General features: G+C 41.9%; 2 protein-coding genes across 2 annotated transcripts; both read left to right on the plus strand.

Annotated features, from left to right (window-relative positions):
* The first annotated feature begins 685 nt into the window (after positions 1–685).
* atr (ATR serine/threonine kinase) lies at positions 686–19939 on the plus strand. Its single transcript, XM_056394402.1, has 47 exons — positions 686–883; positions 1065–1156; positions 1872–2024; positions 2166–3073; positions 3191–3330; positions 3605–3781; positions 4009–4172; positions 4340–4492; positions 4716–4914; positions 5000–5256; positions 5446–5642; positions 5809–5909; positions 6053–6224; positions 6375–6530; positions 6619–6813; positions 7198–7293; positions 7478–7567; positions 7942–8037; positions 8277–8407; positions 8646–8789; positions 9072–9165; positions 9278–9403; positions 9557–9763; positions 10245–10358; positions 10496–10611; positions 10881–11001; positions 11113–11250; positions 11334–11508; positions 11834–12000; positions 12122–12286; positions 12411–12502; positions 12723–12814; positions 12954–13131; positions 13217–13402; positions 13794–13953; positions 14279–14458; positions 14752–14894; positions 15010–15107; positions 15224–15453; positions 15748–15882; positions 16097–16297; positions 16440–16583; positions 17365–17672; positions 17868–18021; positions 18202–18353; positions 18653–18758; positions 18903–19939. Exons 1-47 carry the CDS (start codon positions 831–833, stop codon positions 19074–19076), a joined length of 7830 nt encoding a protein of 2609 aa, XP_056250377.1. The 5' UTR covers positions 686–830; the 3' UTR covers positions 19077–19939.
* A 196-nt stretch (positions 19940–20135) lies between these two features.
* LOC130180164 (endophilin-B1-like) lies at positions 20136–27631 on the plus strand. Its single transcript, XM_056393566.1, has 10 exons — positions 20136–20782; positions 21064–21205; positions 23080–23208; positions 23416–23549; positions 23706–23798; positions 23982–24065; positions 24172–24195; positions 24543–24632; positions 24972–25072; positions 25735–27631. The coding sequence occupies exons 1-10, from the start codon at positions 20726–20728 to the stop codon at positions 26417–26419; spliced, it is 1539 nt and encodes a 512-aa protein (XP_056249541.1). The 5' UTR covers positions 20136–20725; the 3' UTR covers positions 26420–27631.
* The last annotated feature ends 234 nt before the right edge of the window (positions 27632–27865 follow it).

The raw sequence follows: 27865 nt of genomic DNA on the forward strand, positions 1-27865 counted from the left end.
AATAAAAAAACAAAACGTAATGATTCATTGTCATGATTAATGAATAAGATTAATTTAACAGGTGCTGTTCCTTTGAGTAAATGCATAAAAACATAATACATTAAACAACGTATTGTATTTAACTTTATTTTATGTTTTTCAAATTTTCCATTAAAACCACTCACAGAGCAAAAGTATATAAAAATACACGAAACACAGGGGCATGACGGCAATAACATGAAGTTATTTGTGGCTAAATTAGAGTGGTGTTTCAGTCACAGATCTTTTAATCATCATGTCCTATGAATTCATGAAAGAGATCTTCCAAACAAGGAAATTCATTCACTCAACAATTCCTTAAGACCTGGTGTATCCAAATTAGCTGTGTGGGTGTGTGGATGTGTGTGTTTTAATGTTAATGACAATGATAATTGTAACTATAATATTATTACTCCAAACTACTATTTCAAGACTGAGTTTGCCACTTGCTGGCTGGGCGCATGGCCCACTGTAATATTTACAGATTACACATCTTCTCACTGATTGTCAAATTATTAACACAAATAATATTGCAATTTACCTCCATAAATTTTCATAAGAAATTAAATATTTTACTGTGGTATGAAAAAAAGGGGGGCGCAATTTGCCGTTCGAGTGATCTTGTAGGTATATTGACTCTCGGTGGCTTCCGTATCAAAACATAAACGTCATTTTGGAGCGAAAGTTTTCGAAAGACTGGCTATAATGCACAGGACATGTAGCAGCGTCCTGGTGAGAATTACATGACAAATCCATGATATAATTTCTCGACGAAGTTGTTAAAAATAGCGACACACCAAGCTGCTGTAAAAATGGAAGGACTGGAGATGTCCGCGATGATACCGGCTCTTCAGGAGCTAGCTAGGTGAGTAAGCGGCTAAGCTAAGTTAACAACAACTAACAGACTTTCAGCTTTAGGTTGAACAAAGTTTTGTCTTATCTATAAAACACTCGCTGAAATTAATGAAAGGTAAATGCTGTACCATGTTTTTTTTTTTTTGTTTGTTTTTTAAATAAATAACGTTACACCATGTTGGTATTTGCAGTGCCAGCGCGGCTGAGTATGAACAGGCGGTGCAGAAACCTCGACAGATCCTCTGTCAGTTCATTGACAGGATACTGACGGATGTGGATGTCGGTAAGTCAGGAGTATCAAGCACATACAAACAGAAACACCTGACAGCACAGTACAGTCTTAAATCACAGCTTATTAAACCTATAAAGGCTGTAGTGTTCAGTTTTTGATGGATGCTGTTAATTAATTTTCCTTGTGATATTATGTTTCATTTATTTGAGACTATAACCAGCTGTGACTTCTGTTCCCCTTTTCAAATTTAGTTTTTAATGTCCTCATTAATCTCGGTGACTGGTGCACTCAAGACTTGACATGTCAGCCAAATACTATTACATTCATTAAATTATTTTTGTTTTAATTGTTGTTTTGTATCATAGCAACTACTTACCAGGGCTGTTTGGCTTGGGCTCTTCCTGAAGTTTCATTTAGGCCTCCATATTTTGCAATAAACCATCAGAAATTCAACAATCAACCAGCCGTATCGGCACCTATCTGGCTTTTCACTTTGTACTTCTGTCTTGCGTTTTCCAAATCCGTTGTCTAACATTTAAGATCGTGTTCTGTCATTTGAGTGACCTTAGAGAGGCCCTGTGCAGTTGAAGAGGTTAATGAAGTAGTTCCTACCTGTTTTGGCTTATAACACTCACACAAGTGAGGCAGCGTTTGTCGGACTTCTTGCCACAGGTTGCACGTGTCAGACCTTGAGCAGATTAATTAAAGAGAGATTGTGGATTGTGTATTGAAGTTCCTGATCTCCAGATTGTCTGTGTTCTTCCAGTCGCTCTGGGGCTGAGTAAGAAGTCCAGTTCGGAGCCAGCTTGCGTGATGCTCTTGGACTTTGTGCAACACATAGTAAAATCCTCATCTCTGATGTTTGCCAATCCTGCCTGCCAGCCTGCGGAGTATCCAGACACCACACAGAGCTGTACAAGTAGGACATTCTCCTAAAGATTTCTGAGATTTAAAAAAAAAAAAAAAAAAGTCCTGAATCCGTAATAACTGTGGTTATTTCGTGTTTCCCTCTTTGCTTTCCCCTCTAATGTCTCCTCATCCCTCCCCTCCTTTCATTCAGACTTCAGTAAGTGGGTGGCGGTGCGTTTGCTTCGTGTGGCAGCAGCTCCAGACTGTGACATCATCCACAGACGTGTCTATGCTGTGTTGTGCTCTTTACTTCACACCCTGAGAGTCAGGGCGCCGTTCATCTCCAGCCACCTCACTCAGGAACTCATATTTCTGGCCCAGGACCTCAGCAACATCTTGTACGCCCACATTGCCACACTCGCAGGACGAGGACACACTCTGGACACGCAGAACCGGTGGCCTGTGACACTCGAGTGCTTCAGTTTGTCCCGTGGTTGTGTCTCCTCGTACCTCACTCCCTCTCCTCTTGTGCTCTCCTCACCTGCTGCGCTGGAGTCGCTCACCGCCGTGGCGATAGGTGTCGTAACTGACGCCCTGAGGGGAGTGCTTTCCCGTCATGATCTCAGTGTGGCCTGGGAGACGGCTTGCTCCGTCCTCGCCAACGGCAACATCAAGCTGAGGAAGATCTCCATGGTGATGTTGAGGCGACTGGTGGAGCTGGGAGGATTTCCTGTGATGCAAGGCCATGAGTTCTTCACAGCCTACCTTCAGTTGCTGGAAACACACTCCTATACATGCACAGCAAACACATGCTTAGATGAGACACAGCCCTATGAAGGGGAGCTGCTGCACCTGACTCGCTGTGTGTTTCAGTCATCCGGTGCCTCTGACACACACTTTGAGCCCATCTATCTCTCGCAGATGTTTGAGTGCGTTTGTACTCTTGGAGGAGCAGGTGTCAAGTTGGGGACAGAAGTTACTGAATCACTGTGCTTGCTGTTCAGCTTCTTACTATCTGTTGCCCCAGTTTATGAGACTGCTACGATGTTAAGGAGACAGCGCGTCACAGCGGTCTGCAGGACACTAGCACGCACCGTTGGAACAGAAAATCAAGCTGAAGTATGATTTTATTTCTTTGTGTTTTATTTGTAAAATCTCTCTCTTGTTCTTGCGGTATTTGTCACAGCTCTTTATTCTTGCCGTCTTCACACTGACTGTGTTGCATGTGTTTTGCAGTGTGCTGAGGGGTTTCTTCAAGCCGCACTGAAGGCTGAGACTACTACGGTGATGAAGGAAGCAGAAGATGGAGAGACTGCTGCCAAGAAATCCTGCAAATCTGCTGGTTCTGTCAGCAAGACAACAAAAACATCATCAGCGTGAGTTCATTAACCTTCACAACTGTGTTCTGTTACAGAAGTAGTCCAGTGGTCAGGCTTAGTGTTGCAAAAGACACCATAGTGCATTGTATCATATCATGCAATGAAATATAACGGAGTGGGGGGTGTACGGGTCTGTTGCTTAATTTGGAAGTCTAAAATTTTACATTTGCTTTAGTGAAAATGTAAGGAAACATAAAAGGGAGTTTTTTTTTTGATTTGTCACTAGTTTCAAAATATATAATATACCAGATTTCCTGTAAAACTTCCTTAGTGAGTTGGACATGCGTGTTCGGAGCGAGGTGTGGGCTGTGGTGAACAGTCGGCTGGAGGAGCTGCTGGCGCTTTTGAACTCGGACTCTGTCGAACCTGAAACCACACAGACTCTCTCTGCTCTGGAGGGTCTGGCCCTCACCTTCCACCTGGCAGCCCTCTGCTCCTCTCCCACCAGGTAACACACCAAAATATACACATGCTGCCACTCGAGTGCTGTTTCTCTATCTTTTGTCTTTTCCTTTCTCACGCGGAAATGCCAACTTTCTGTTATTTTATTAATCACCCGACTATAAGAATGACTTATTTTGCTGGCATGCAGCAGTTTTGTGACACGCCTTTCACAGAGCTTTGTTACATATTCTGATAATGTCACTCTTTCTTTCTCTGTCTCTTTGGCAACAGTGTTTCTCCTCCCCTCTGGGTGCCTTCAGAGACTCTGGGCAGGGCTCTGAAGAGCTGTCAGTCAGTGTTAGAAGGAGGCTCTCAACCTGTCTCAAACCAGAACTACTTTCAGTCTGCTCTCCAGACGACTGTCGGGGTCCTTGACTCTATCTTGTACCTGACAAGTAAGGATAGACACACATGCAAAACACACATTAAATTTGCAGCTGTGGTGGATTTTTATGTCATAATAAAAGCATATTGTCACTATTATTTTGCATTTGCAAACAAAAAAATTAATTCATTTTCTCCACCACCCCCCCATCCCCCTCCTATGTATGTGTGACTATAGTGAGCAGCCAGAGTGAGGACGGGCTCCAGCGGCATGTGTGTGCTCTGTTATCTCTTCCCTGGGTATGTGAGAACAAGTCTGTCTCAGCCTATAAGAGTTCAGGATTCCCCTCCTGGCTTTCTACCTTGGCTCAGAGACTAAACTTCTGTTACTGTGAGTATCTCTGCCGCATCGCAACTCACAAGTAAAATTTTAAATGAATTTGTTGTCGCCTGTAGTGGCTGTCTGCGTCGGTTTTGTGAAATCAGGATGTAAATATTTTTAGTTTTGGCTCAAATCAGTTGAACAATCACTCAAGGAATCATAATTTTAAACGACGTCACCAGATCATGATATCATTGTGATAACTTGACGTTGAACTTGCGTGTCTTTCCAGCACCTGAGGTCCAGGTCGACTGTGTGTCGCTGCTGGCCATCCTGCGTCGTGGTGTGTGTGAGACGTGGCGCGTGTGTGTGTTTTCTAAGGCGCTACAGAGTCCAGATGAGGTGGTGAGAGCGGCGGCAGTCAGGGCCTTCCCTGTTCTTCTTCACCACCTGGGAAACACACATCACAGCCTCATCAGCAGTACTCTGCTGTACGTAAACTCCCGCACTTTGCTGTCATTGTTGGATTTATTTTGCAGTGTGACTTATTACACTGTGTAAACTGGACATTTACAGTTCCACGCTGGAGGACAGTTCGGAGCAGGTAAAGAAGGAGCTTGCCAGGTCCATCGGTCAGCTGAGCTGTATCCAATCAGGGGTCTCCCTGCTCAGTGACGCTCAAGCAGAGTCCCCCTGTCTTCCCAGAATCCTCAGCCTCCGCCTCAGCCTTGCAACAGAGCATGCTGGAAATGCTCTTCCATCCCTCAGGGCAACTTTTGTCAGACCTTTTCTGCCATTGCTCAGACAGCAAGCTCCTAGCAGTGTCAAACAAGGTATTTCAGGTTTTCCCATTTTATGTTTTCTTCCATAATGAGCTGATATAATATCCAGTCAGCAGAAAAGTACGTGTACTTCAGTATACTGGACAGTTCATTGCTGCAAATTTCTTTATTGTTAAATTATTGTTTCATACAGCTTTTCTAAGAAAGCAATTATCTGTTTTATGTATTTCACTGTTCCAGCTTTCTTAGAAGCTCTGCCTCACCTCTGCCAACATGTGAATCTGATTGGTGGCGACAGCGAATCCAGGGCAGTTCTCTGTGCTCTGCTTGGCCTAATGGAGGACTCAGATCCAGTGGTCAGAATCTGTTTCGGCCAATCAGTTCGTTTCCTGCTAACGGAGACCAACAAAAACTCAGAGCAGGGCTCCCTGAGTGATGTGAGTAATTATAGTGGTAAGATTTTCACTATAAATATATTATAATGATTATTTTTGGTAGGTATGCATCCTTGACTTTGACTTATGACTAGAATAAATACTTTTTTCTTTTTTTTTTGAGAATAACAGTGAGATCGATTGTGTGTGTTTCTTCTCACTATCCCAGCTCCTGGTTGCACGACTTAAGGAGGCATTCAACAACGCTAAACTCAACAGAGATGACGACCTGCGCAACACTCTCATCCTGACCACCGGAGAGATTGGCAGGTATCTAATATTTTACTGTGACTGTCACTCTAGTTAGGTGATATTTGTTACTCTTCCTAAAGTACCACTGTTTTGAAAAGTGCTTTGTAGATGACTGTTGTGGTGAAACTTTCATTTATTTTTTCCCTCTCCTCTTCTGTCAGGGCATCTCAGGGAAGTTTGGTGTCGTTCTCTCTGCTGCGTCTGCTCCACTGTCTGCTGTCCAAGTCATCCTCTGTGTCTGTCGCAGCTTACACTCAGATCAGAGCTCTGGCCACCGCCAAAGGCCTTAAACTGCAAACCCTCTTCAGTCAGTACAAGAACCCTATTTGCCAGGTATAAAATCTGATTAAATCCAGGGCAGAATTTGCTGTTGGAAAGTCAGTGTTTTTGTTGTAACTGTTCAATAAAGGTGAAAATGCAAAAAAAAAAAACTATAACAGACATTGTGCCATTAATTGTCTCTTTCTTTTTCTTTTTTTGTAGTTCCTCGTGGAGTCGCTGCACTCGCGTCATGCCTCAGCCCTGCGGAGCACACCTGACCAGGGCAGCGAGTCAGCCAATCAGAGAGAGCTGGCCCTGGACATCCTGGCTCAGATCGCACACGCTTTTGACTTCCCCGACCTCCACCGCTTCCTCACTGTATGTACAGTCACGAATGCAACCATTCTCATCTGATTCTGAATGTTCTCCTGAGCATGTCTGCTTTTATGCTTGCTTTTATATGTAGAGGACCCTCCAGGTGCTGCTGCCCTACCTGGCAGCAAAGGCGAGCTCTACAGGCTCCTCCCTCATCCGTACATTGGCCAATGAGCTTAAAGCAAACAGGAGAGAGATCCTGATCAACAACTTCAAATACATCTTCAGCCATCTGGTCTGTTCATGCACCAAGGAGGAGCTGGAGAGGGCCTTCCACTACCTACAGGTATTAATAATATAACCCTACCTAGCTGTAATCTGTAATTATTTACACAGTAAAGACAACAGACTAATTAGTCTTGCATTGTGAGTCTTGCAATTTTTCACCTTGTGGCTGTAGTGTTTAATAATGAATTTAGACGTTACTGTCATTGTCACAGAACAGAGTATAAACATTTCATAACACCAGCATCTCCAAGCACTGTGCTTTACCACAAGCCAAAATAAAGATCCAAGGGTGTTAATCACATATAGTAACACTTTGGTGGTGTTAGCCCCAGCTGTGTTGCAAGGCTTTCTCTGACAGGGTGAATAAATAAAGCAGTGGTCCCCATAGTAAATAATTCAATTACCAGACTGATTTATGTTTGCTTTCCTAATGTTCCTCCAGAGTGAGACAGAGATTGAACTGGGCTCTCTGTTAAGGCAAGACTTCCAGGGTCTCCACAACGAGCTGCTGCTGCGCCTTGGAGAGCACTACCAGCAGGTCGGCGCACACACACACACACACACACACACACACACACACACACACACACACACACACACACAGGTTCCCCTACAAATGAATCCTTTTTCAGTATATATTGTTGTTGCACACAGAGTGCAACCAGTGTGCTTTAAAACTAGTTATTGTTCACATATATTTTTTACACTTCTATGTACTGCAGGTATTCAATGGTCTGGCAATCCTGGCCTCCTTTGCATCCAATGATGACCCATACCGGGGTCCCCGGGACATCACTACACCAGAACGCATGGTAGGTGTCAAATACGGTGTGACAGCCTTATGTTGTGCTTTGGCTTAACAGATAGGTTGGCATTTTTTATTTATCTATTATTATATATTTATATAAACTTCATATTAATATTATATTTATATAATTTGATAAACAAAAAATCATATCTGGACTAATTTAAACATGCACATGGTGTTTTTATATAAATCTGTAGATAAATTGATAAAGAAACCAGTTGTTGGTTGTAGTCACATGCAAGCAACTGAGAACAGTTATTTTTTATGTTTTTCTTTTTTTTTTTACAAACTTAATTATCAATAAATCAACATTCTCAATTTTTTAACATATATCTGTAATTTTTCTCGCTTTCCTTTGCTTTGGTCATTGTGTGGCAGGCAGATTACCTTCAGCCGAAGCTGCTGGGAATTCTCGCCTTTTTCAACATGCAGCTGCTCAGCTCCAGTGCAGGAGAGAAGGACCGCAAAAAGCTGGTGAGAGATTCACCACTCAGAACTAATTTGATAACTGCAGATTTGACAATGTATCACGATTAAGTTCAATGAGGCATGGGTAGAGGTCAATATTGTTTAGTTATCAGCGAGAATAACCCAAATCTTTTTCACATCAGGGGTTTTCTATCTGAGTGGGCAGATGTTGTTTCTCCGCTATAACTCTGCTTGGTTCGCACAGTTCAAAAACAGTCCTCGCCTTTCCTCTCTTTTCTGTACAGGCCTTGACAAGTGTGATGGCTCTAATGCGACTCATGGGCTCCAAACACATCAGCTCTGTCAGAGTGAAGATGATGACAACGCTGCGCACCAGCCTGCGATACAGAGAGGACTTCCCTCTGCTCTGCTGCCAGTCAGTACACATACACAATTTGAGGTCACAATGAAAGTGTACATAAGTAGCATTTGGCTTCTGTAGTTGTCAAAAGTGACACATTAACTTTTTTCAAAATTATTTAAAATGTTTTAAAAACCATCCCTCCAGATCCTTACCAACCTGACCACGTCTACATATAAATGTTCTTTCTCTTCTTTATTACACCAAAGGTTTAAACAAATCATTTATCTTTGTGTCATCCCTGTGTGGACAGGACGTGGGATTGTTTTGTGAGGAGTGTGGAGCCTGCACACCTGGGTCCTCTACTGAGTCATGTTATCGTTGCTCTCCTCCCCCTGATCCCTCTGCAGCCCAAAGAAACTGCTGCTATTATCCGCTTCCTCATACTGGACAAAAGGTAACACGACCATGTTTTCCTACTTTCTTGAAACATGGTTGATCACCATTTAATCAGTATACGAAACACACGCACAGCTTTGAGGTACGTCCAAAAATTAGACAGTGAGTTGTGCTTCGCAACACTGCAGACTATTCCCTTAAAATGTTTATAACATCAAAATAATTGAGTTAATCCAAAAATGTGCAAAGGCTTTCATGTCATCTCACTACACACTGTAGATGTAGCAGATTCCTTGCTTTTACCTGACAGCAGTGATTTAATGCAGTCGATCTATCACAGGGAAGAAGTCAACGACTACCTCCATGAGATTTACTTTCTACCGGATCACCCTGAGTTAAAGGACATCCACACTGTTCTGCAGGATTACAAGAAGGTCAGTATGGGCAGAAAGAGTACAATGAAGGATGGTAGATGGCAGAAAACGTTGGCGTTAAAGTTGAAAATATACAACAAATAGTGATATGCCATGTCTGATTCCGCCCCAGCTCACAGCCAGCAGCAGTGACCTGGCCGCAGCACTGCAGCTCTCTATGAGAGCCGTTCAGCATGAAAATGTTGACGTCAGGATTCATGCACTCACCAGCCTCAGGGATATGATGCACAGCAACCAGGTACACAAACTCACAGACACACATTGTTAGACGAGGTAACAGCTCATCCCGTTGTCTTCGGTGCCTCCCCCTCCTGGTCCTGCAAATCTGAAATGAACTAAAATGTTCTTTACTTAACAATAAATGTATTTCTGTGTGTGTCGTGGACTGCAGGAGTGGCTGCTGCGGCAGGTTTGTGCAAGTGAGGCTGTGGAGCCAGTCATCTCAAACTTGGTGTCGGTGCTGCTAAATGGCTGCCAGGACTCGTCCCCAGAGGCCAGGCTCCTCTGTGGGGAGTGTCTGGGGGAGCTGGGGGCCGTGGACCCGGGACGTCTGGACTTGTCACACACACACACCCATGGTGACCGCAACACATTTGTGGTAAGCTCGGCTACACCAACACTGTGTAGGAACAAAGTGCAGCTAATAGCACAATGTGCATATGATACAATACACATTCACTGTCACTGGAATATAGATGGATTTTGGTGAATTTTGCAATATTTCGTACGTAACCAGAGCCAAACAAATCCATGAATGTGTTTTATGTCTCTGGTTTACGCTTCAGTTTTGTTTAGTCAATTAACTCAGCTGCTGGATGTCTGTGGGATCGAGACGCAGCTCCTCTCAACAAGCAAAAATCTCAATCCTGTGTTAATCAAGTACAAAGTATAAAACCCTCAAAACTGGAGCTTTAATATGTTCATTTTGAGCATAGCTGCCATTTCATCTCATACACATACTGATGTGAGCTGAGCTAAGGTGAGCTCACTCTTCATTATGCCTTAAATATACAAACGAGAGAGATTATTTGAAGGTCTATAGGGAACCAAAGGATAATGTTCATTTTCCTCCATTACAGAGTGGGGTTGATGATCCCAACTTTGCCCACGACCTGCTGAACGAACTCACCAGAACCTTCCTGGCTTATGCTGATAATGTGAGAGCACAGGACTCAGCTGCGTATGCAATTCAGGTACACAGACACACACTCACTTAACAAAACCATCATCTTTAAATTGTGTGTGTGCCTTTACGTATCTTTTTTTTGGGGGGACTTCTGTCTTTTGTCTGTTATCTGTGTTCATGTTGATGCTTTCATGGGCACTTTAGGAGCTGCTGTCCATCTTTGAGTGTCGTGAGGGACGGACCGACTCTCCGGGTCGGCGTCTGTGGAGGAGATTCCCAGAGCAGATCCAGGAAATACTGGAACCTCACCTCAACAGCAGGTATTCAAGTTTAGACACGCGCACATTCACAGAACATACTCACGGACCCTTTCTCTTCAAGTAATTCAAATCCCTCATGTGAAACATATTTTTCTTCTTCATCCTTTATCTCCTCTCTTCTCTCCTCCCTCCTTCCTCCTCTCTTACCTTTTTTTCTTCTTCTTTTACTCTCGATCCTACTTTAATTACAATGCATTCATTATTACGTCCTCTTCTTTACTTGCTGCTTCCTTACTCCCCCTCTTCCCCTTTTTCCTCTCTCACTGCAGATATAAGAGCAGCCAGAAGGAGGTGAACTGGTCTAAACTGAAGAAACCAGTGTACTTGAGTAACAGAGGCAGCAGGTTCTCTGATTGGTCAGCCACCTGGGCCGGCTACCTCATCAGCAAGGTTAGCTGAGCTCTCTTTGAATTTAGCAGAACTTTCATCTCTACAGTGACACTGACTCGTGCTTGAAGTCAGACGTTTTAGGAGTTGGTTTTTGTTGGGTTTTCTTTCCAGGTGAGACATGAGCTGGCCAGTAAGGTGTTCACCTGCTGCAGTTTCATCATCAAACACGACTACAAGGTCACTATCTACCTGCTGCCTCATATTCTGCTGTACATGCTGCTGGGCTGCACACCTGCAGAGCAACAGGAGGTGAGGACACGTCTGTACGCTCACACACGTGCACAAGAAGATAAGATAAGAAGAAGTTGAAGTAACAACACTCCTCCCTCCAGGTAACGGAGGAGATGCTGGCCGTACTGAAAGATGGTGATGGGCGAGGAGGGATGCGCGTCCAGGAGACAGCCTCCAGCCTATCGCAGCTCAGCATTCAGACTGTGTTCAGCATGTTGTCTCACCTCACACAGTGGAGCCGCCACATCCTCTACTCCAAACCAAACAAACACAACGGTAAGAGACACGATCACCCAGCACACTAATCTTAAGTCTCTGAGGTTTTCTCTGCTGCGTTGAAACACATTCGGTGTAAATGATCATTCATTTACTGAAACCCCTTGTGTTTGTAGATCTGTATTTGCATGATTGATTTTGACAGAAACTTGACAACAGAACAGTTATTTACATGAAAATTGATTAGTTACTTTGTAAGCTGTAATTAGTTCAATACCTACACATCAGTTTCGATGAACCGTATGTAAGTGAATTTCCCGTTGTTCTTCACTAACCTCCATCTTTTAATAATGCTTTAATGCAAAACTAAAATGTGTCATCCCAGAGAGTGGGGATTATCAGCGAGTGGTGGCCTTCCTGAAGGGTATTCCACAGGACGTTCTGGCCAAGGCTTCTCTACGATCCAAAGCATACACTCGCGCCCTCATGCACTTTGAAGCTTACATACTAGAAAATAAAGAGAACATCCAGGACCATCTCACCTTCCTGCAGGTCAGTGACAGTGTAGAGAACTGAAAATGTCACTTTTATAAATCCTTGCTGATACATTTTGATAGTTTACAACATGAGTCATCTGAATGTATGACGTGTGTTTTACTATTGGCTGCTGCAGACACTGTATGCTGCAATGCATGAGCCTGATGGAGTGAGAGGGGTGAATGCCCTGAGGAGGGAGGAGCCGTCGCTACGGGAACAGATACTGGAGCATGAGAGCATTGGACTGCTCCGAGACGCCACCGCCTGCTATGACCGTGCTATACAACTGGAGTCAGACCAGGTACACACACACACACACACAGATCACCATTTTTGTCTGTTTTTGTATTATTGTTTATATTAAGCAATACATCTTTCTTGAATTCTCTCCCTATTTGATCATTTTCATGTCCCTTTGTTTATAGATTGGTCACTATCACGGGGTCATGACCTCTATGCTCGGCCTGGGACAGCTCTCCACTGTCATCACTCAGGTTAATGGAGTACTGGCGAACAAGTGAGAGAAACACACAGACACATCAATGTTTGTCAATCATGGCCCAGATTCCTCACTAGCAGTAATGTTTAAGGAAAGTTAAACCCACTTTAAATCAATTGTTCATCATGATGTTCATGTTAAACTCTACTGATGGTTTCTTAACTAACTACTTAACTACTTAAATAATATATAGATTAATTAATTAATTAGTAATTAAGAACGTTGTGTGCACATTTAGGCACCAGTGGAAGTCGGAGCTTAACACTTACAGAGTGGAGGCAGCCTGGAAGCTCGGAAAATGGGACCTGCTGGAGGATTACTTAAGTTCGGGTAAGCGGAAAAAGCAATGTGAAGATGTCGCTTTAGCTTTGGTAGCTTGTGATGAGCATTTCTAATTATTATTGTTGACATTTTCTACTCAAAACAAGAAAACTCCAGCCCTGTAATTACACTACCATTGTGTCTCCAGACCGTCAGTCCAGCACCTGGGGTGTGCGGCTCGGCCAGCTGCTGTTGTCAGCTAAGAAGCAGGATGCTGAGACTTTCTATGAGAAGCTGAAGCTCGTGAGGAAGGAACAGGTGGTCCCTCTGTCTGCAGCCAGCTACGAGTGCGGAACCTACCAGAGGGGATACGAGTATATTGTCAGGTCTGTGCGAGTCGGTGTATTTCTAGAATCAATTATATTTTGTCTTTCGTCTTGTTGTAGTTAATTCTGTGTCTTGTGTGTTTAGGCTCCACATGCTAAGCGAGTTGGAGCACACTTTCACTGTGCTGCAGAAACGGAGGGAACACTCTGCCCGCAGTCTCAGCCAGCTGCCTCCCCATTGGTCAGATCGACTGGAGATGACCCAGAACTCCTTCAGGGCAAAGGAGCCCGTCCTGGCTCTCCGTCGTGCCCTGTTCAGTCTGGGATCACAGTAAGGACGAAGCAGCATCTGCAGGCACACAGATACACATTATCACTTAAATCACATTGTCACATCATCTCTTAAAGAATGTCCAGCTCTCCCTTTTTTTTTTCTTGATGTAGCCTAAGGGATCTTGTCTTGAGCTTGTCAGTATTTATTTCTTGGATATATATTACCCTTTTTTATTTTTAGATAACTTATGTGCACACCTAGCAAGAAGTCAGAGAAAAAAAACAATCATCTACCCTATGTGCATCATATCAGGCTCCTCTTCTCCGTGTCTTTTTTCTTTCTTTACTACTGAATAAACGCTGTCAAAGCTCCTACATCTGAACAAAATCAGTGTCAATTAACCAAGTCCAGACCACATGGCAGATCCGTCCTTGTGTTTGCTCTGCAGGTCTGTGTGTCAGGAGCTGGTAGGGGAGTGCTGGCTACAAAGTGCCCGAGTGGCCAGAAAGGCAGGACACCACCAGACTGCTTTCAACGCTCTACTTAACGCAGAGAACACACATCTGGCCGAGCTGGTTACAGAGAAGGCCAAGTGGCTTTGGTCCAAGGTACAATCAGTCTACAATGAATATAGAGTAGGGACCAGATTTTCATGCATAAAATACAGTATATTCACTTTAAGTTTGTTGTTTTGTCTACTATGATTAGTAGTACTTTATTATATAAATAATAGTAATACAACTTATACCTAACACATTTTGCATCTATCTTAACTGTTTTTTAAGGCTGATCCTTCTGTGCACCTGCATTTGTATTAACATGCATATTAGTGTCAACAAATTTAGATGTTCTGTAAGTCAAATAAGTTTTTTACATGTACTGTACACAGACACAAACACAGAAAAAAACACTAATATACTGGTCTCTCATCAGGGCGATGTACACCAGGCCCTGATCGTCCTGCAGAAGGGTGTTGCCCAGTGTTTTCCCGATGATCAGCCCCTCACAGACCCCCGCAGCCTGCAGACCAAAGGCAAGGCCATGCTGCTGGTGGGACGCTTCATGGAGGAGACCGCCAACTTTGAGTCCAACGCCATCATGAAAGCTTACAAAGTAATCGCCACGGGTTTTGTCGAAGGCACGAACCACAGGAATAGCAGGAAGTGAAAGGCTTTAGAAGTGATCAGTGAATTTGTAAATGCTGCCATCACATTAACAAGCTGGACAGCTGAGCTGAGTTTGGAATTTATTTAGACAGTCCAGAAAGAAACAGCAATAATGCAAATATTACAGGCCATAACTCATGTTCATCTTCAGACTACAAAGCAGTGATGTTGCAGCTGCTCGTCACAGATGCCCAAGAAGTTACTGTGTTTAAAGTGCGTGTGTTGTGTTTTTATTTTTAGGATGTGACACACCTTCTGCCGGAGTGGGAGGATGGAAACTTCTACCTGGCCAAATACTACGACAAAGTGATGCCAATGGTGACTGATAACAAGCTGGAGAAACAGGGGAACCTCATTCGATACATTGTCACATACTTTGGAAAGTAAGAACAGATTTATTGTTTATTTATTGTGATCAAAGCTGAGCAAATGCTGTTGCAACTGTACTCCACCTTAGACTCGTTAGTTTCTTCATCAGTCATTTTATTTCCCTTCCAGAGCTTTGCAGTATGGAAACCAGTACATCTACCAGGCCATGCCTCGCATGTTGTCTCTCTGGCTGGATTTTGGAGCCAAAGTGTGTGAATGTGAGAAAGGTGGGTGGCTAAATATTACCTAAGTGTAAAATGAAGATTGACACAAGGCATATTCACTTTTAGCTTTTCATCGACTGCTAACAATGAAATTCTGCCAACTTATTCCTCCACCTCAGCTGGGCGAGTAGACAGGCAGATGCGACAGGAACTGGCTAAAATCAACGTGGCGGTGAGCGAAAACTGCGCCAACTTGGCGCCATACCAGTTCCTGACTGCTTTCTCCCAGCTCATTTCCAGGGTGTGTCACTCCAGTGACGAGGTCTTCAATGTCCTCATGACCATCGTGGCCAAAGTCTTCCTGGCGTACCCCCAGCAGGCCATGTGGCTAATGACTGCTGTCTCCAAGGTGCGTTATGATAATGATCAGAGTCTTATGTACTGCACTTTTGAAGTTGAATGCCTACATATTTCCCCATCTACTAATTACGTGAACTAACTTAATTCTTGTGTATGTGCCTGCGCCTCTTTCCTTTTTTAACTTTAAATGTCATCCAACAGATGTTCCTTTTATTAACATTATAAGCCCAGTATTATATTTTGTGTCATCATTAAAAGGCCACACATTTCAGTACCTGCATAAACTTACTAAACAACTAAATAGCTTTTCTGAAAATTATTATGTGGATTTATTTTCTTTCAGTCTTCCTACCCCACGCGAATGAACCGCTGTAATCAGATTCTGAAAAAGGCCATCAGTCTCAAACAATCTCTGGAGAAATTCATCGGAGACGCCAACAGACTGACAGACAAGTTGTTGGAGCTCTGCAACAAGCCGGTACACACATACAAACACTGACACAGATATATTTTGCATGAAATTAAAATTAAATCACAACTACAAACTCTTGTTATTTTACCCTTATGAAGGTTATCTTAATTTTTTGGTTTTGCATTGTTCGTACTCAATTTTAAAGTGACAACATAGGATTGGATCAAATAAAAAACAGTATATAAAGGTATCACCAGATGTTTGTGAATGTGTCCTTCAGGTGGATGGCAACAGCACCGCCCTCAGCATGAGCGTTCACTTCAAGCAGCTGAAACGTCTGGTGGAGGAGCCCACCTTCAGCCAGATTCTGATCCCCCTGCAGTCAGTGCTCATCCCCACACTTCCCTCGACAGGTGGGACAAACACACAGCACGACGCCTTCCCCGGACACTGGGCCTACCTGGATGGCTTCGAAGATGCTGTAAGAGAGCGAGAGGGCATGAGGCCGTTGATTATTCTCACAATGTTACAGACATTTTTCAGTAAATTTGATTTTTATAATCACAAAATCATCTGTACATGGTATGTGCCTTATAACCATGGTCTGCGGACTGTATGTGCAGGTGGAGATCTTGGCCTCCCTACAAAAGCCCAAGAAGATCAGTCTGAAGGGTTCAGACGGGCGGAGCTACACCATGATGTGTAAACCTAAAGACGACCTCAGGAAGGACTGCCGACTCATGGAGTTCAACTGCCTCATCAATAAGGTGTGTGTGATGTTTGACTCTTAAGTGATATAATGTACACAGAGTTATCAATTTATTTATAACTTATATCTTTACAATATTTTCACTTATACAGGATTGCATTACTGGTATACAGTCCAGTACAACACCACCAATTATTATAGCTTTATATTTTATAGTTACTTTTTTAAACAAAATTAAGTAAACAACAACAAAAAACTGTATATTTATAGTATTCATGTTAAAAAGAGATACATCTTTTTCATTGTTTATTCAGTTATATTTATTAATATATCAATGTATGCATAAGTACATACAGACATATATTTACATTCATACAAATTCATATTTAAAAGGAATGCACATTGTGCCTGTACAACAATAGCAAAAAGAAATATACACACAAATACAATAAATTAATCACATCTTCTGACAATTAAAAGAGAATGAAAGCTTCCCTGCTGATTTCTACATAATCATTCTAATTTTCCATCAATAAACTTCCCCTTTCTTCTACAGAGGCCCTCAGTGTTTTAAATTTGACCAGTTTTATTTCTTCACAGGTTGGACCTGCGTTGTATTTTTCCAGCTTATTGGGATTTTTTTTTTTTTCTTTGCTTTGTAGAATTGAACACTTCAACATTAATATAGAGATTAGATTTACTACAGTTCTGTTGTATGGATGCCATCAGATTGTACCTAATAAATTCATATCTGTGAGTCTACAGGATTTGTGTTACTACGCTGTCAAGAGACAGGATTTATGTTTACATGGTTTCTGTGTGTGTTTGTTTATGTGTAGTGCCTACGTAAAGATGCTGAGTCAAGGCGGAGGGAGCTACATATCCGTACCTACGCTGTGATTCCCCTCAATGAGGAGTGTGGCATCATCGAATGGGTCAACAACACCGCTGGACTTCGACACATCCTCACCAAACTCTACAAGGAGAGAGGTATCTACTTGTCGGGGAAAGAGCTCAGGAAACTTATTCTACCAAAGACGGCTCCCTTTGAGGAGAAGCTACGAATCCACAAGGAAGTGCTATGTGCTCGACACCCCCCTGTATTCCACGAGTGGTTTCTCCGGACCTTCCCTGACCCCACGTCATGGTACAACGCACCCCACAACTCAATTAAACTTAGAAGGGACGCTTTTTTACAAGCCATGTGAATAATGTTTTTTCTGTATCTGTGTATGTTCGCACTAATTAAATAAGCAGTTATCGTTATGAATTTAAAAATATTTTTGGATGGTTATAAATGTGAAAATGACATGTAAGGCCACTCATTGTGTTTGTTTTGCAGGTACAGCAGTCGCTCTGCGTACTGCCGCTCGACCGCTGTGATGTCAATGGTGGGTTATATCCTGGGTTTGGGAGATCGCCATGGAGAAAATATCCTCTTTGACTCTTTCACAGGGGAATGCGTTCACGTCGACTTCAACTGCCTCTTTAACAAGGTTCGTCTTTGTCCCTAATTGTCTTAAAATATTTTGTAGTGATTTATATTATACATTTTTTTGAATAATTAATTAAAAAATAAAATAAATTATTTTATATGTTGTTGTCATGTATTACTATTTCTGTTATTTCCTTTTTCACTGTGTTTCTCTCATGCTCCTTCTCTATATCTCCACTAGGGGGAGACATTTGATGTGCCTGAGGTTGTTCCCTTCCGCCTGACCCAAAACATGGTCCACGCTATGGGACCCATGGGCACCGAAGGTCTCTTCAGACAGGCCTGTGAGGTCACTCTGAGACTAATGAAGGACCAGAGAGAGCCGCTCATGAGGTACACAAACATAAATGCTTTATCATTATCAAATAATCCTGTTTCATAATCTAAGTATACACATATAATGGGGTGCAAAAGTAAAAGACTCTTCTTGAAAAAACACTAAGTAGAATAAATTTTCTAAGCATCAATTAACAAACTAAATTTAAGTTTAAGACCATATTGAATTTATTGGATTTCTTATGTAATTAATACATGATTATACTGTGTATGTGTTTTTTCTGTCACAAATCTACACAGTAACTCTCAATTAGGTTTCTAAATTCAACATTTCTGTTTTTAATTTTCCCTCTAAGTGTGCTCAAGACCTTCCTTCATGACCCGCTGGTGGAGTGGAGCAAACAAGGCAAAGGATTTTCCAAAGCTCAGGCCAATGAGACAGGAGAGATAGTTAATGAAAAGGTGTGAGCATACTTTGGAAATTTGCCTCTGAGAATGTTTATATGCATTTACAGCAGCATGCGAGTCTAATGTATTCCAAAAATGTCACATTTTTCATATTGGTATTACTGTATTGTCTTACCTTTTTCTCTCCTTCTCTACCAGGCTAAAACACACGTGTGTGACATCGAGCAGCGTCTGCTGGGAGTGATAAAGAGCAGGAATAAAGTGCTGGGTCTACCTCTGTCTATAGAGGGACATGTCCACTACCTCATACAGGAAGCTACAGACGACAAACTGCTCTGTCAGATGTATCTGGGCTGGGGGCCCTACCTATGAAACGCACACCTACATTTACAAAACGAGAGGAAAGCACTTTGAAGGCAGTTCGGGAGAATTAAGGCTGCTTTCCTGTGATAAAATGCCTACACAAGACAACCTTAAGTGCTATTATGTGGCTCACAGCAAGTATAATAGTATAAAGAAAATATCTGCACATGCATTTTGCAATAAGAACAAAAGCTCTTTACAATGCCATTTGTTTGTTCTGCTCTTTCTGTTATTCTTGAAAGTTTCCTGTTTTCTGGAAACAAAGGATATGTGTTAAATTGCTGTACATTACCTAGTAATAAAGGATATGTTTTTTCTAATTTTATTTTAAAGGTAAATGTGTCTTTCAGAAGAGTGTTTTCTAATCTCTTAACCCTCCTTAGATTCACTGTAGCAGTCACACTGCCGGATGATTGCTTTAATCCCCTCTGTGTCTCTCTCTTTCTCTCCTGCACACACCCAGTAGTCCAATCAGCTCACCTTTTTCACACAAGCACCAATTAGAGCTAAGTGCTTCCTCATGAGAGGCGTAAGCGGCTGAAGACAACTCTGTGAGGATACCAGTATGGAGTAAGGGAAGTGGAAATTCTTCAAGTGAGCAATGTTTTTGATGTTCAGTCATGGGTTCAGACACTCAAACGGTCTCTGTTTTTTTGATAATTACTTTTCTCCTTTTTGTCAATGCTTGGCTGCTGTTGCAACTTGCTTTTGGATAGAAGCCATTCGTACTTGTTTCAAATTAAGAGGAGCATTCCAAACAAACACTTATTGGAAACTTGTCTTTTCTGATGATGTCAGTGGGTGACCCCCTTGTCTTTACACTCTGCAGCAAGATTATCTAGGAACTTTTCTATGGGAAACAACTGACCTGTGAACTATACAATGCTCTGATTATTGACAAAGTAAATGCAGTAAACTTTTGCCAGAACTGTTATTTGTATAAATTGTACTGAATGTGTAGTTGTACTTTGCAGCTAAATTGCGTTTTCTGCGTTTCTTTTTAAATCGTTCATTGGCTTGTGGATATTATGCTTTTATCTTGAAAAATCGCACCCGGAAGTTTGGGGCTATCATCAAGATAAAGACGTCTTCAATCAGATGATTTTTTTCACGGTTAGAGACAGCTTAAGTCTATATTTATATTTATTTATATGTATCTGTTAAACTGCTCATTAGCTGCCAAACATATCACTGTTTGAAAAAAAAAAAAAAAAAAAGTTAGACGTTACATCCAGCATTTGAGGCATCAAAGTAGAATTCTTAACGGAGATAACGGTTCACAAACAGACAGATCATTCTTGTGCTCACCGCCCGTTGGTACTACACTGAAAGTCATCCGTTATGGCCAAACCGAGGCTGTAAACCATCAGTAAATACGGCCAGCTTGACAGAGGAAGCACTGAGCATGGCTGGAGAATAAACTGTCAATAGCTCGAGCAAGCAGGTGCTTGCACTTGTGACGGCTTTATGTTCTCGGCTGGTCGGTGTTAACGAACCATAATCTGGCTAACAAGCGAGTGGCGGTTAGCGGTTGAGGCCATGGCGAGGTATGTTGACTGTTGCTGCTCACTGGGCTTTTTATAGCTAGCTCAGTCCTGCGGGGCCGTTAACAGCTTGTTGGACCATCGGGGGCAGCGCGCGACCTTGGGGACGTTGTCATGGATTTGACGCGGTTGGCTGTGGATGCTGGTCAGTTCATCAACCGGGCTGTTCAGGTAAACGAGACCGGCAGGAAAATAAATATAGCCACTGAACCGGGTAGAATTAGCTAACTATTCAATAAACTGTCTTGTGCTCGCGGTTAATTGTTATTAAACAGTCCTGAGATTTTCTTTTTTAATCACTCTTAATGACTGTGTTAGGACATTGAGTCCCTCTCATAGCATCAAAATACAATTAATACAATTACAATTCAAATAAATACTACCTCAACGAATAATCAGTTAATTTTTTAAGTGGTTGAAGCTTTAATGTTATCCTTGTCATCCCGCTCCAGTACACGGAGGAGAGTATTGGCCAGGCGGACAAGACAGAGTTGGAGCCTGGTCTGGAGCAGCTCCTGGCCCTGGCAGACGCCACCAAGACCTGCACGGACAAGATAATCTGCCAGACTGAGGTTTTACTGCAGCCTAACCCCGGTGAGAGAGACTGGCTTGTTTATTTATTCTTTGGTTGTCTTTAGGTCCCGGAAAGAGACTTGACTGCCAATTACAATACTGGATTGTAAAACAAGTCCTGTGAGCTCAATTTATCAAGGTCTCATTTCAACACAGACAAATATTATTATTATTTGTATTTTTGATAATTAGTTAATGTAAAAATCTATCACATGAAGCTCAGCCTCCACAGTGACCTCTAATATTTTAGATTATTTACCTTTATTACATTGTGAAAAGGACTATTGTCTGGATGAACCTCTTTTATAAATAAAACTACCTAATATTTATCTGTCATACTTCTCAGTGGAGAGAAGTCAATAACTAGTATTTATATATCACTTAGTAAAAGTGTTTGTTTCTGTGGCTATGATTTCAATGAGAATATATATCAACTACTTAAAAACAAAATATTTCATACATATGATACCTGTACACTTAGTATGTTGTACTGTGCATGCATGCCCAGACATTTGTCCCGACAAAGACATCTTCACCAAATCAGATTGTTACGGGCACTACCTTCAAGTGGGTACTAGCGATTATGGTTCTCTACATAAAACCACCGAATGATGACTACGAGTCTTTACCTCTGAGGCCCAATATTTCAGCTTTATTTGCTCTCAGAAGATAAATACGTCTCCTGTGTGCTCTTCTGTTTGCTTTGACTGCAATTGGCCTGTTCAGATGAATCGGCATGGTTATTCTTTTGCCTGTTTGAATCCAATTACCTCAGATAATGGAATTATGAGTGGATGTGGTCTGCAGTCTGTCAAATAATGAGACCATTCAGCTGCCAGAAATAATAATCTCATACATTCTTTTCAGCATCAAGGATATATTTGCAGGTCATGTCTTGTTTATCTATCGATCGAGGGCTTTTAGTTGCTCTATAGAATCCTTTTTGTTTACCTTAGGTTTACCTAATATGTGTGGGATAGGGAAGGGCCAACTGTTTTCAGCAACTGTACAGTTTCCAGCAGTTTTTCTTGCAAAATACAGTATTACATGTGTGCAGGATGTTAAGTAGTGTGTTTAGTGGTATGTTAATATCCTGACACTTGCTTTTGACATCTATCTCAAGGTTAAACTGCGAGGCATTGGTTGTATGTTTAGGTTGCACAAGTTACTAACACAGAGTCCTGCAGTATAACACTGTATTCATCCCGTTGCTTCTGTCGGGAGTGAAATCATCAACAAATGCCAATGTGCCAGTAACATTAGCAGCCACACAGGCCTGAAAAACAACAGAACCACCATCACGTGTGAAAGATGAGGTGGTGGCTGTTTTTTATCCACTCATATTTCTGTTTTTATTTGCATCTTGTGGTGAATTCTCTGAGGTTATGGTCATGAAGTCTTCTCTTGATCGTTGACAAGGAAACATGTATCCCTACATCCTAGAGAGCATTTTGACCTGCTGTGCAGTCATACAGGGGCTTTTCTTCACTATGCAAACGATTTTCTCCTCAGCCACAAGACTTGTGCTTCTTATAGACTACAAGATTGTTGGATATTTTCTAGTTTTCCCGTGAGTAACATTTGAACCCTGGCAGATTGGGCACTGTGTGTTTAAAGGGCTATATCTCCCACACAGTTCTTTCTATACTGATATATACTGCTCAAATTAAAGGTGAAATTTGTGGTATGGTATTATTATATTGGTATTATTTCATTTTAAATTCAATGTGCTGAGACACAACAATAAAAAATGAGTTACTGTCTATATAGTTACAGTTTGGACTGACAGATTAATGGAGTCTCCAAGAAAATAGAAAAGACATCTAGACAAATTCGTAGGTGTTTAGACATGAAAACCCTTAAACCTGAATTGACCCCCGAGTCCTGATGAACAGGAGCACGGCTAGAGGACCGGCTGTATGAGCATCTGGATTGGAGCGTCCCATCTCGGCCTCGTGCCCTCGAGGCTCTGGGAGATCAAATGACCCAGGCTGGGCTAGAGATTGGGTCCACCACACCCTATGGTGAGTGTAAATTATTCTGAATATTCTTGGTCTCTAAGTATCATTTACACATGCATCCATGAATAGTTTGTAGATGCTGGGTTGAAATTATACAAGGAAAAGGAAAAATATTTGCATAAACATGTCATTTTAGCATTTTTTCATTTATATAGACATGCATGTTGTCGGTATGTTTTCTTTTTAAACTGCAGTATGTTTTGTGCTTAGGAGCTGCACTGCTAAGGTGTGGAGAAGTTCAGAAGCAGCTCAGCGAGGAAGAAAGAAAGTTAGTCCAAAGCACTAACATCCACTTTCTCACCCCTCTGAGGAGTTTCACTGAGGGGGAATTCAGAGACATACAGGTAAAACAACACACATACACACCCGTCATCTGCGTAATGTGACACTGATATACCAAGATGTTTTCAGGTCTTGAATCTCTTTCTCTATTCTTTCCATCATTCATGTTTAGTATGTTGTTTATATACAAAAACAAGTGTTTGTGTGTTTATTCATAGGATGAGCGCAGGATGTTAGTGAACAAGCGTTTGGACTTGGACATAGCTAAAACTAGGCTGAGGAAAGCCCACGAGGCCGACCGAGAGGCCAGGGTGAGTTGCAGTGATGGCGTCCTGACCTTCACTAATGAAAACATCGCCTTTGAATACATATCAGTTTACTTCAGTACATTAATCAGGCCCGGAAAACACAACAAAATATTTCTTTCCCCTAACATACAGCGCATATAATATCTTCTTATTTCACCTTCCTGCTCTTTCCTGTCTTTCTGTCAGAACCTGAATGCAAACCCACTGGACGATGACTACTTGTCTCACGTCTCCTACATGTTCAGCTTCCTGCGTGTTAAATGGCTGAAGGTCAGTGGTTGTTTACAGGGACATGCACATGGAGAGACACAGCTGAACTTGCTGTTTGGTCACTGAGTACATTACTTGTCTTCCTCTGTTTCTTTACTCCAAACAGGTATGGGCTCAGGAAATCTCTCAGGTAAGTTCATGTTTATCTTTGTTTATCTATTCCTCAAGCTGTCAAAGAGGGAGACAGTTTTAACACTGCCAATAGTTATAAAATTGTATAGAATTGAGTATGGTCCTGATAGCTGCAATAATAGTTTTCTTGCTATTGTTTAGCTGATTCAGACTTAAACCTTTCAGGGCTAATGGGAATTTTTCGGAAACAAAGCTGGTAATTTGTGGACATAATTGGAAAGACTAAAAGATGATTTTGTGTGTGTGTGTGTGTGTGTGTGTGTGTGTGTGTGTGTGTGTGTGTGTGTGTGTGTGTGTGTGTGTGTGTGTGTGTGTGTGTGTGTGTGTGTGTGTGTGTGTGTGTAGGCAGAGATGGAGCTCAGGATCTGTCAGAGTCTGTTCGATCGACAGACAGAAATTACAAGACGGGCCCTGGAGGGAATCAGCAACACTCACGTATGTGCACACAGAGAAAGACAGGAAATAAGATTCTGTCATTTTTCTAACAAATACCCCATTCCCAGAAAAATCATAGTGTCTTCTGTTTTGGAAAGTAAATACTTTTTTCTGTGGTTTGTCATTCACTATCTCTCAAATAGGAAGATTGTAATTTGTAAAACTCACATCAATAAAGGATGCACATTATGTTCATTTGTTTGTTTTTATTAGTAGCTTTTACCTCTTTCTTTTAAATATTAAGTATTTTTAATTCAGAGCCAAACTGATGTTGTTACATCTGCCTTGTAGTTTATTTGTCTTGTGTTGTGTTTTATGTTGTTGTTTTTTTCCTCTCAGACCAACCACATGCGGAGCCTGACTGACTTTGTGGAGGCTCAGGCATGTTTCTTTGACCAGTGCAACCAACATGCTCAGGAGCTTCAGAAACAGGTGGCCAGGTGTGTATTGTCTGGTTTGCACCACCTAAAGATCTGAATCTGAATTGCAAATTGGTGGTTGGTTTTTCTTGTTTTTTTTTAGTTTTTTTTTATATACATACTTTAATTTTATTAGATCTTTTTTTGACAAGAACAACAACATTGTTGCCCGGCACAGTATTATCAAAATACAATTTGCAGCTGTCCAATTAATCCCATGTACCTCTAATTATTGCAGCTTTGATGAGGTGTTCCTTTATGTGTTGAGGCAGTTTACAAGGCTTTTTAAGTGCCTGAAAAGTTGACATATTGGACCATTGACAAAAAGCACTTCCATGGAGTTTTCATTAAGTTTATGGGCGTTTTTGTTTGCTCAGGACAGAAAGGAAATTATTTAAAACGATTTTCAACAGTTCTCTTGTAAATTCAGAAGCCAAATACCACTCTAAAATATATATAACACAACACAACATCCATTACTTTTTTATTTAAGTTTTATTTATAACCCCAGTTGGCAACAGATTGCTGTTAACATGGAGATGCCCAACTACAGAGATGCATTTGTAGACACAACTCGTGACATCTGGTCTCACAAAGGAAACAAGAGTATTGGGAATTCTTTTTTAAAACTAATTCAATTACTGACATCAATGACTTGCTTATGATTTTGTTTCTGCCTGCAGCATTCCAGCTGTCCTCTGCTCCAATAATTGGCAGTCAGCAATTACTAATCAGCCATCAACAAGCAGCCATGTAGCAAATGAGCCCATCGGGTTAAATCAGGTCACTCCAATGCCAGTAGTCGTCCATCAACTTCCAGAGTTCGACCAGGACTCGTGGACTGCAAATCCACCAACCGGAACTAAAAAAATAACAACAGCTTCCTCTGCAACCACACAGCCACTGGACCAGACAAACAACAACAATAACAACAGCATCTGCTCAAGTGACAGCCAAGAAATCAGGTACGGTTCAGCAGCCAATCAAGCATTTGATGCCAATCAAGCAAATTCAGATAGTCACTCAGTAGATCAGGTCTCAGCACCAAACAGGACGGCCAGCACACACGAGGCAACTGACAGAATGACTGCTGAATCCCCAGCTTCAAGCCAGACAGAGACATTCAGTTCCACAGCTGCAGTAATCAATGGTGCAGGTAGTGCAGTGCCAACAGCATCCTCTCAGCCTCCACAACCTAGTGGGACTGTGAATGAGCCTCAGACAGCGAATGCAGTGGCTTGTGAGACCATGACAACCAGTGCTGTGGCTGATGAGCCCCAAACAACTAATGAGACGGCTAATGAGCAGCCCACCATTAATGGAGATGTCCAGGAGTCATCATCCGCCAGTCTGGATGTGGTTCAGTAGAGACTCGTATCTGGTGGGGGATGTGATGGCAGGCCAAATCAAGTCTTGACTTTAATGGAGCTTCAGCTGAATTAGACCAGTGGTAACTGACATTGTATAGCTGAGAATACAGATACAGGATCATTACAACGTGGTACAGTAAAAAGAAATGTAATTAATCCCATAGGGAAGATGATGTGAAGTGGTTGTAAAAGTGCTTATTTTTCTAAACGTTATGTAGTGCCACAATCATTTTAGCCTTTAGGAATATTCATATATTATTAATGTTGTATGAAAATGATGAATGTTGAGTATCAGTCCTGTCTTGTGGCAGTAGATGTAAAGTTTCCTGGCCTCAGGCTGCAAGTCAAGGCCTGACTGTTATATTTGCAGCGTGTGAGTGCTGTGTGATGTTGATTTCAGTCAATATCTGTCAAACTAAATCTTTATTTTTACATTTAGCAAAGTGAGAACTAACAAAATGAAAGCTAATCAAGCTTTGTGCCAAGTATACTGTGTGTGTGTGTGTGTGTGTGTGTGTGTGTGTGTGTGTGTGTGTGTGTGTTTGTGTCCATATATATGCACTCTATCACTTGTATTTACAGCTCAGCCAAACCTGTGACACCTTTAAAAAGAGGTGTGTGTGTGTACATGTATGTGACTTTCAATGAGTTGAGGTCACTTTCCATATGAAACGTTTCACTTGTGCTGGGGAGCCCAGCGAGGTGACAAAACACCAGGCTTAACAGGATCTTTATGCTGTAGCACAGTTCAAAATATTCTCCCTCATACACGCTCTGGGTGTTTCCCCCCCTTACATGCTCAAATCACATACTCACTTTAACCCTTTTACCCCCTTAAAGCCCCCATTAGATGAAATAGGTAGAAGTTTCCACGTCCAGATGTTGTTCATTTTCTTCGCGAGGGCAGCCCTGCTCTACTGTGGCGTGGGTCCGCTCTGGGGACCCTGGATGGAAACACACACATTAATGTAGCATTGGCTCTACTGATGTAATCACCCAGTAACTCTGTGCTCTCTGCTTTTGTCCCAATACGTAAACATGTGTGCGAGTTTGGATAGCTACAGTATTCACAATGTAGTTGCAAGTTTTAAACTGCGCGTACATGCAGCCACGACTCAGTCACATGTTGTTCGTTGAGCTGGGGTTTTCACTTCATTCATCTGAAAATGTGGAAATAAATATGCAAACTGTGACGTCATGTCAGTCCAAATCAAGTGTGGATTCTAACTATGTTCTCCAGTTGAGGTGTTTCTGTTATTACCTTGTTAAAATCTACAGCTTGCATTCACTCATATACTCTCTCCTACCAGCCAAACCTCTTGACCTAGATTTACACACACACACACACACACAAAATTATTTCCAGGTTGAGGTCTTGATCAGGCTTTCCAGGCCAAGTCTAATAATATTTTACATCTCTCTAATTAACACCATCCTGACACTG

Source organism: Seriola aureovittata, chromosome 13 (genome assembly GCF_021018895.1).
Source record: "Seriola aureovittata isolate HTS-2021-v1 ecotype China chromosome 13, ASM2101889v1, whole genome shotgun sequence".
Classification (NCBI taxonomy): Eukaryota; Metazoa; Chordata; class Actinopteri; order Carangiformes; family Carangidae; genus Seriola; species Seriola aureovittata.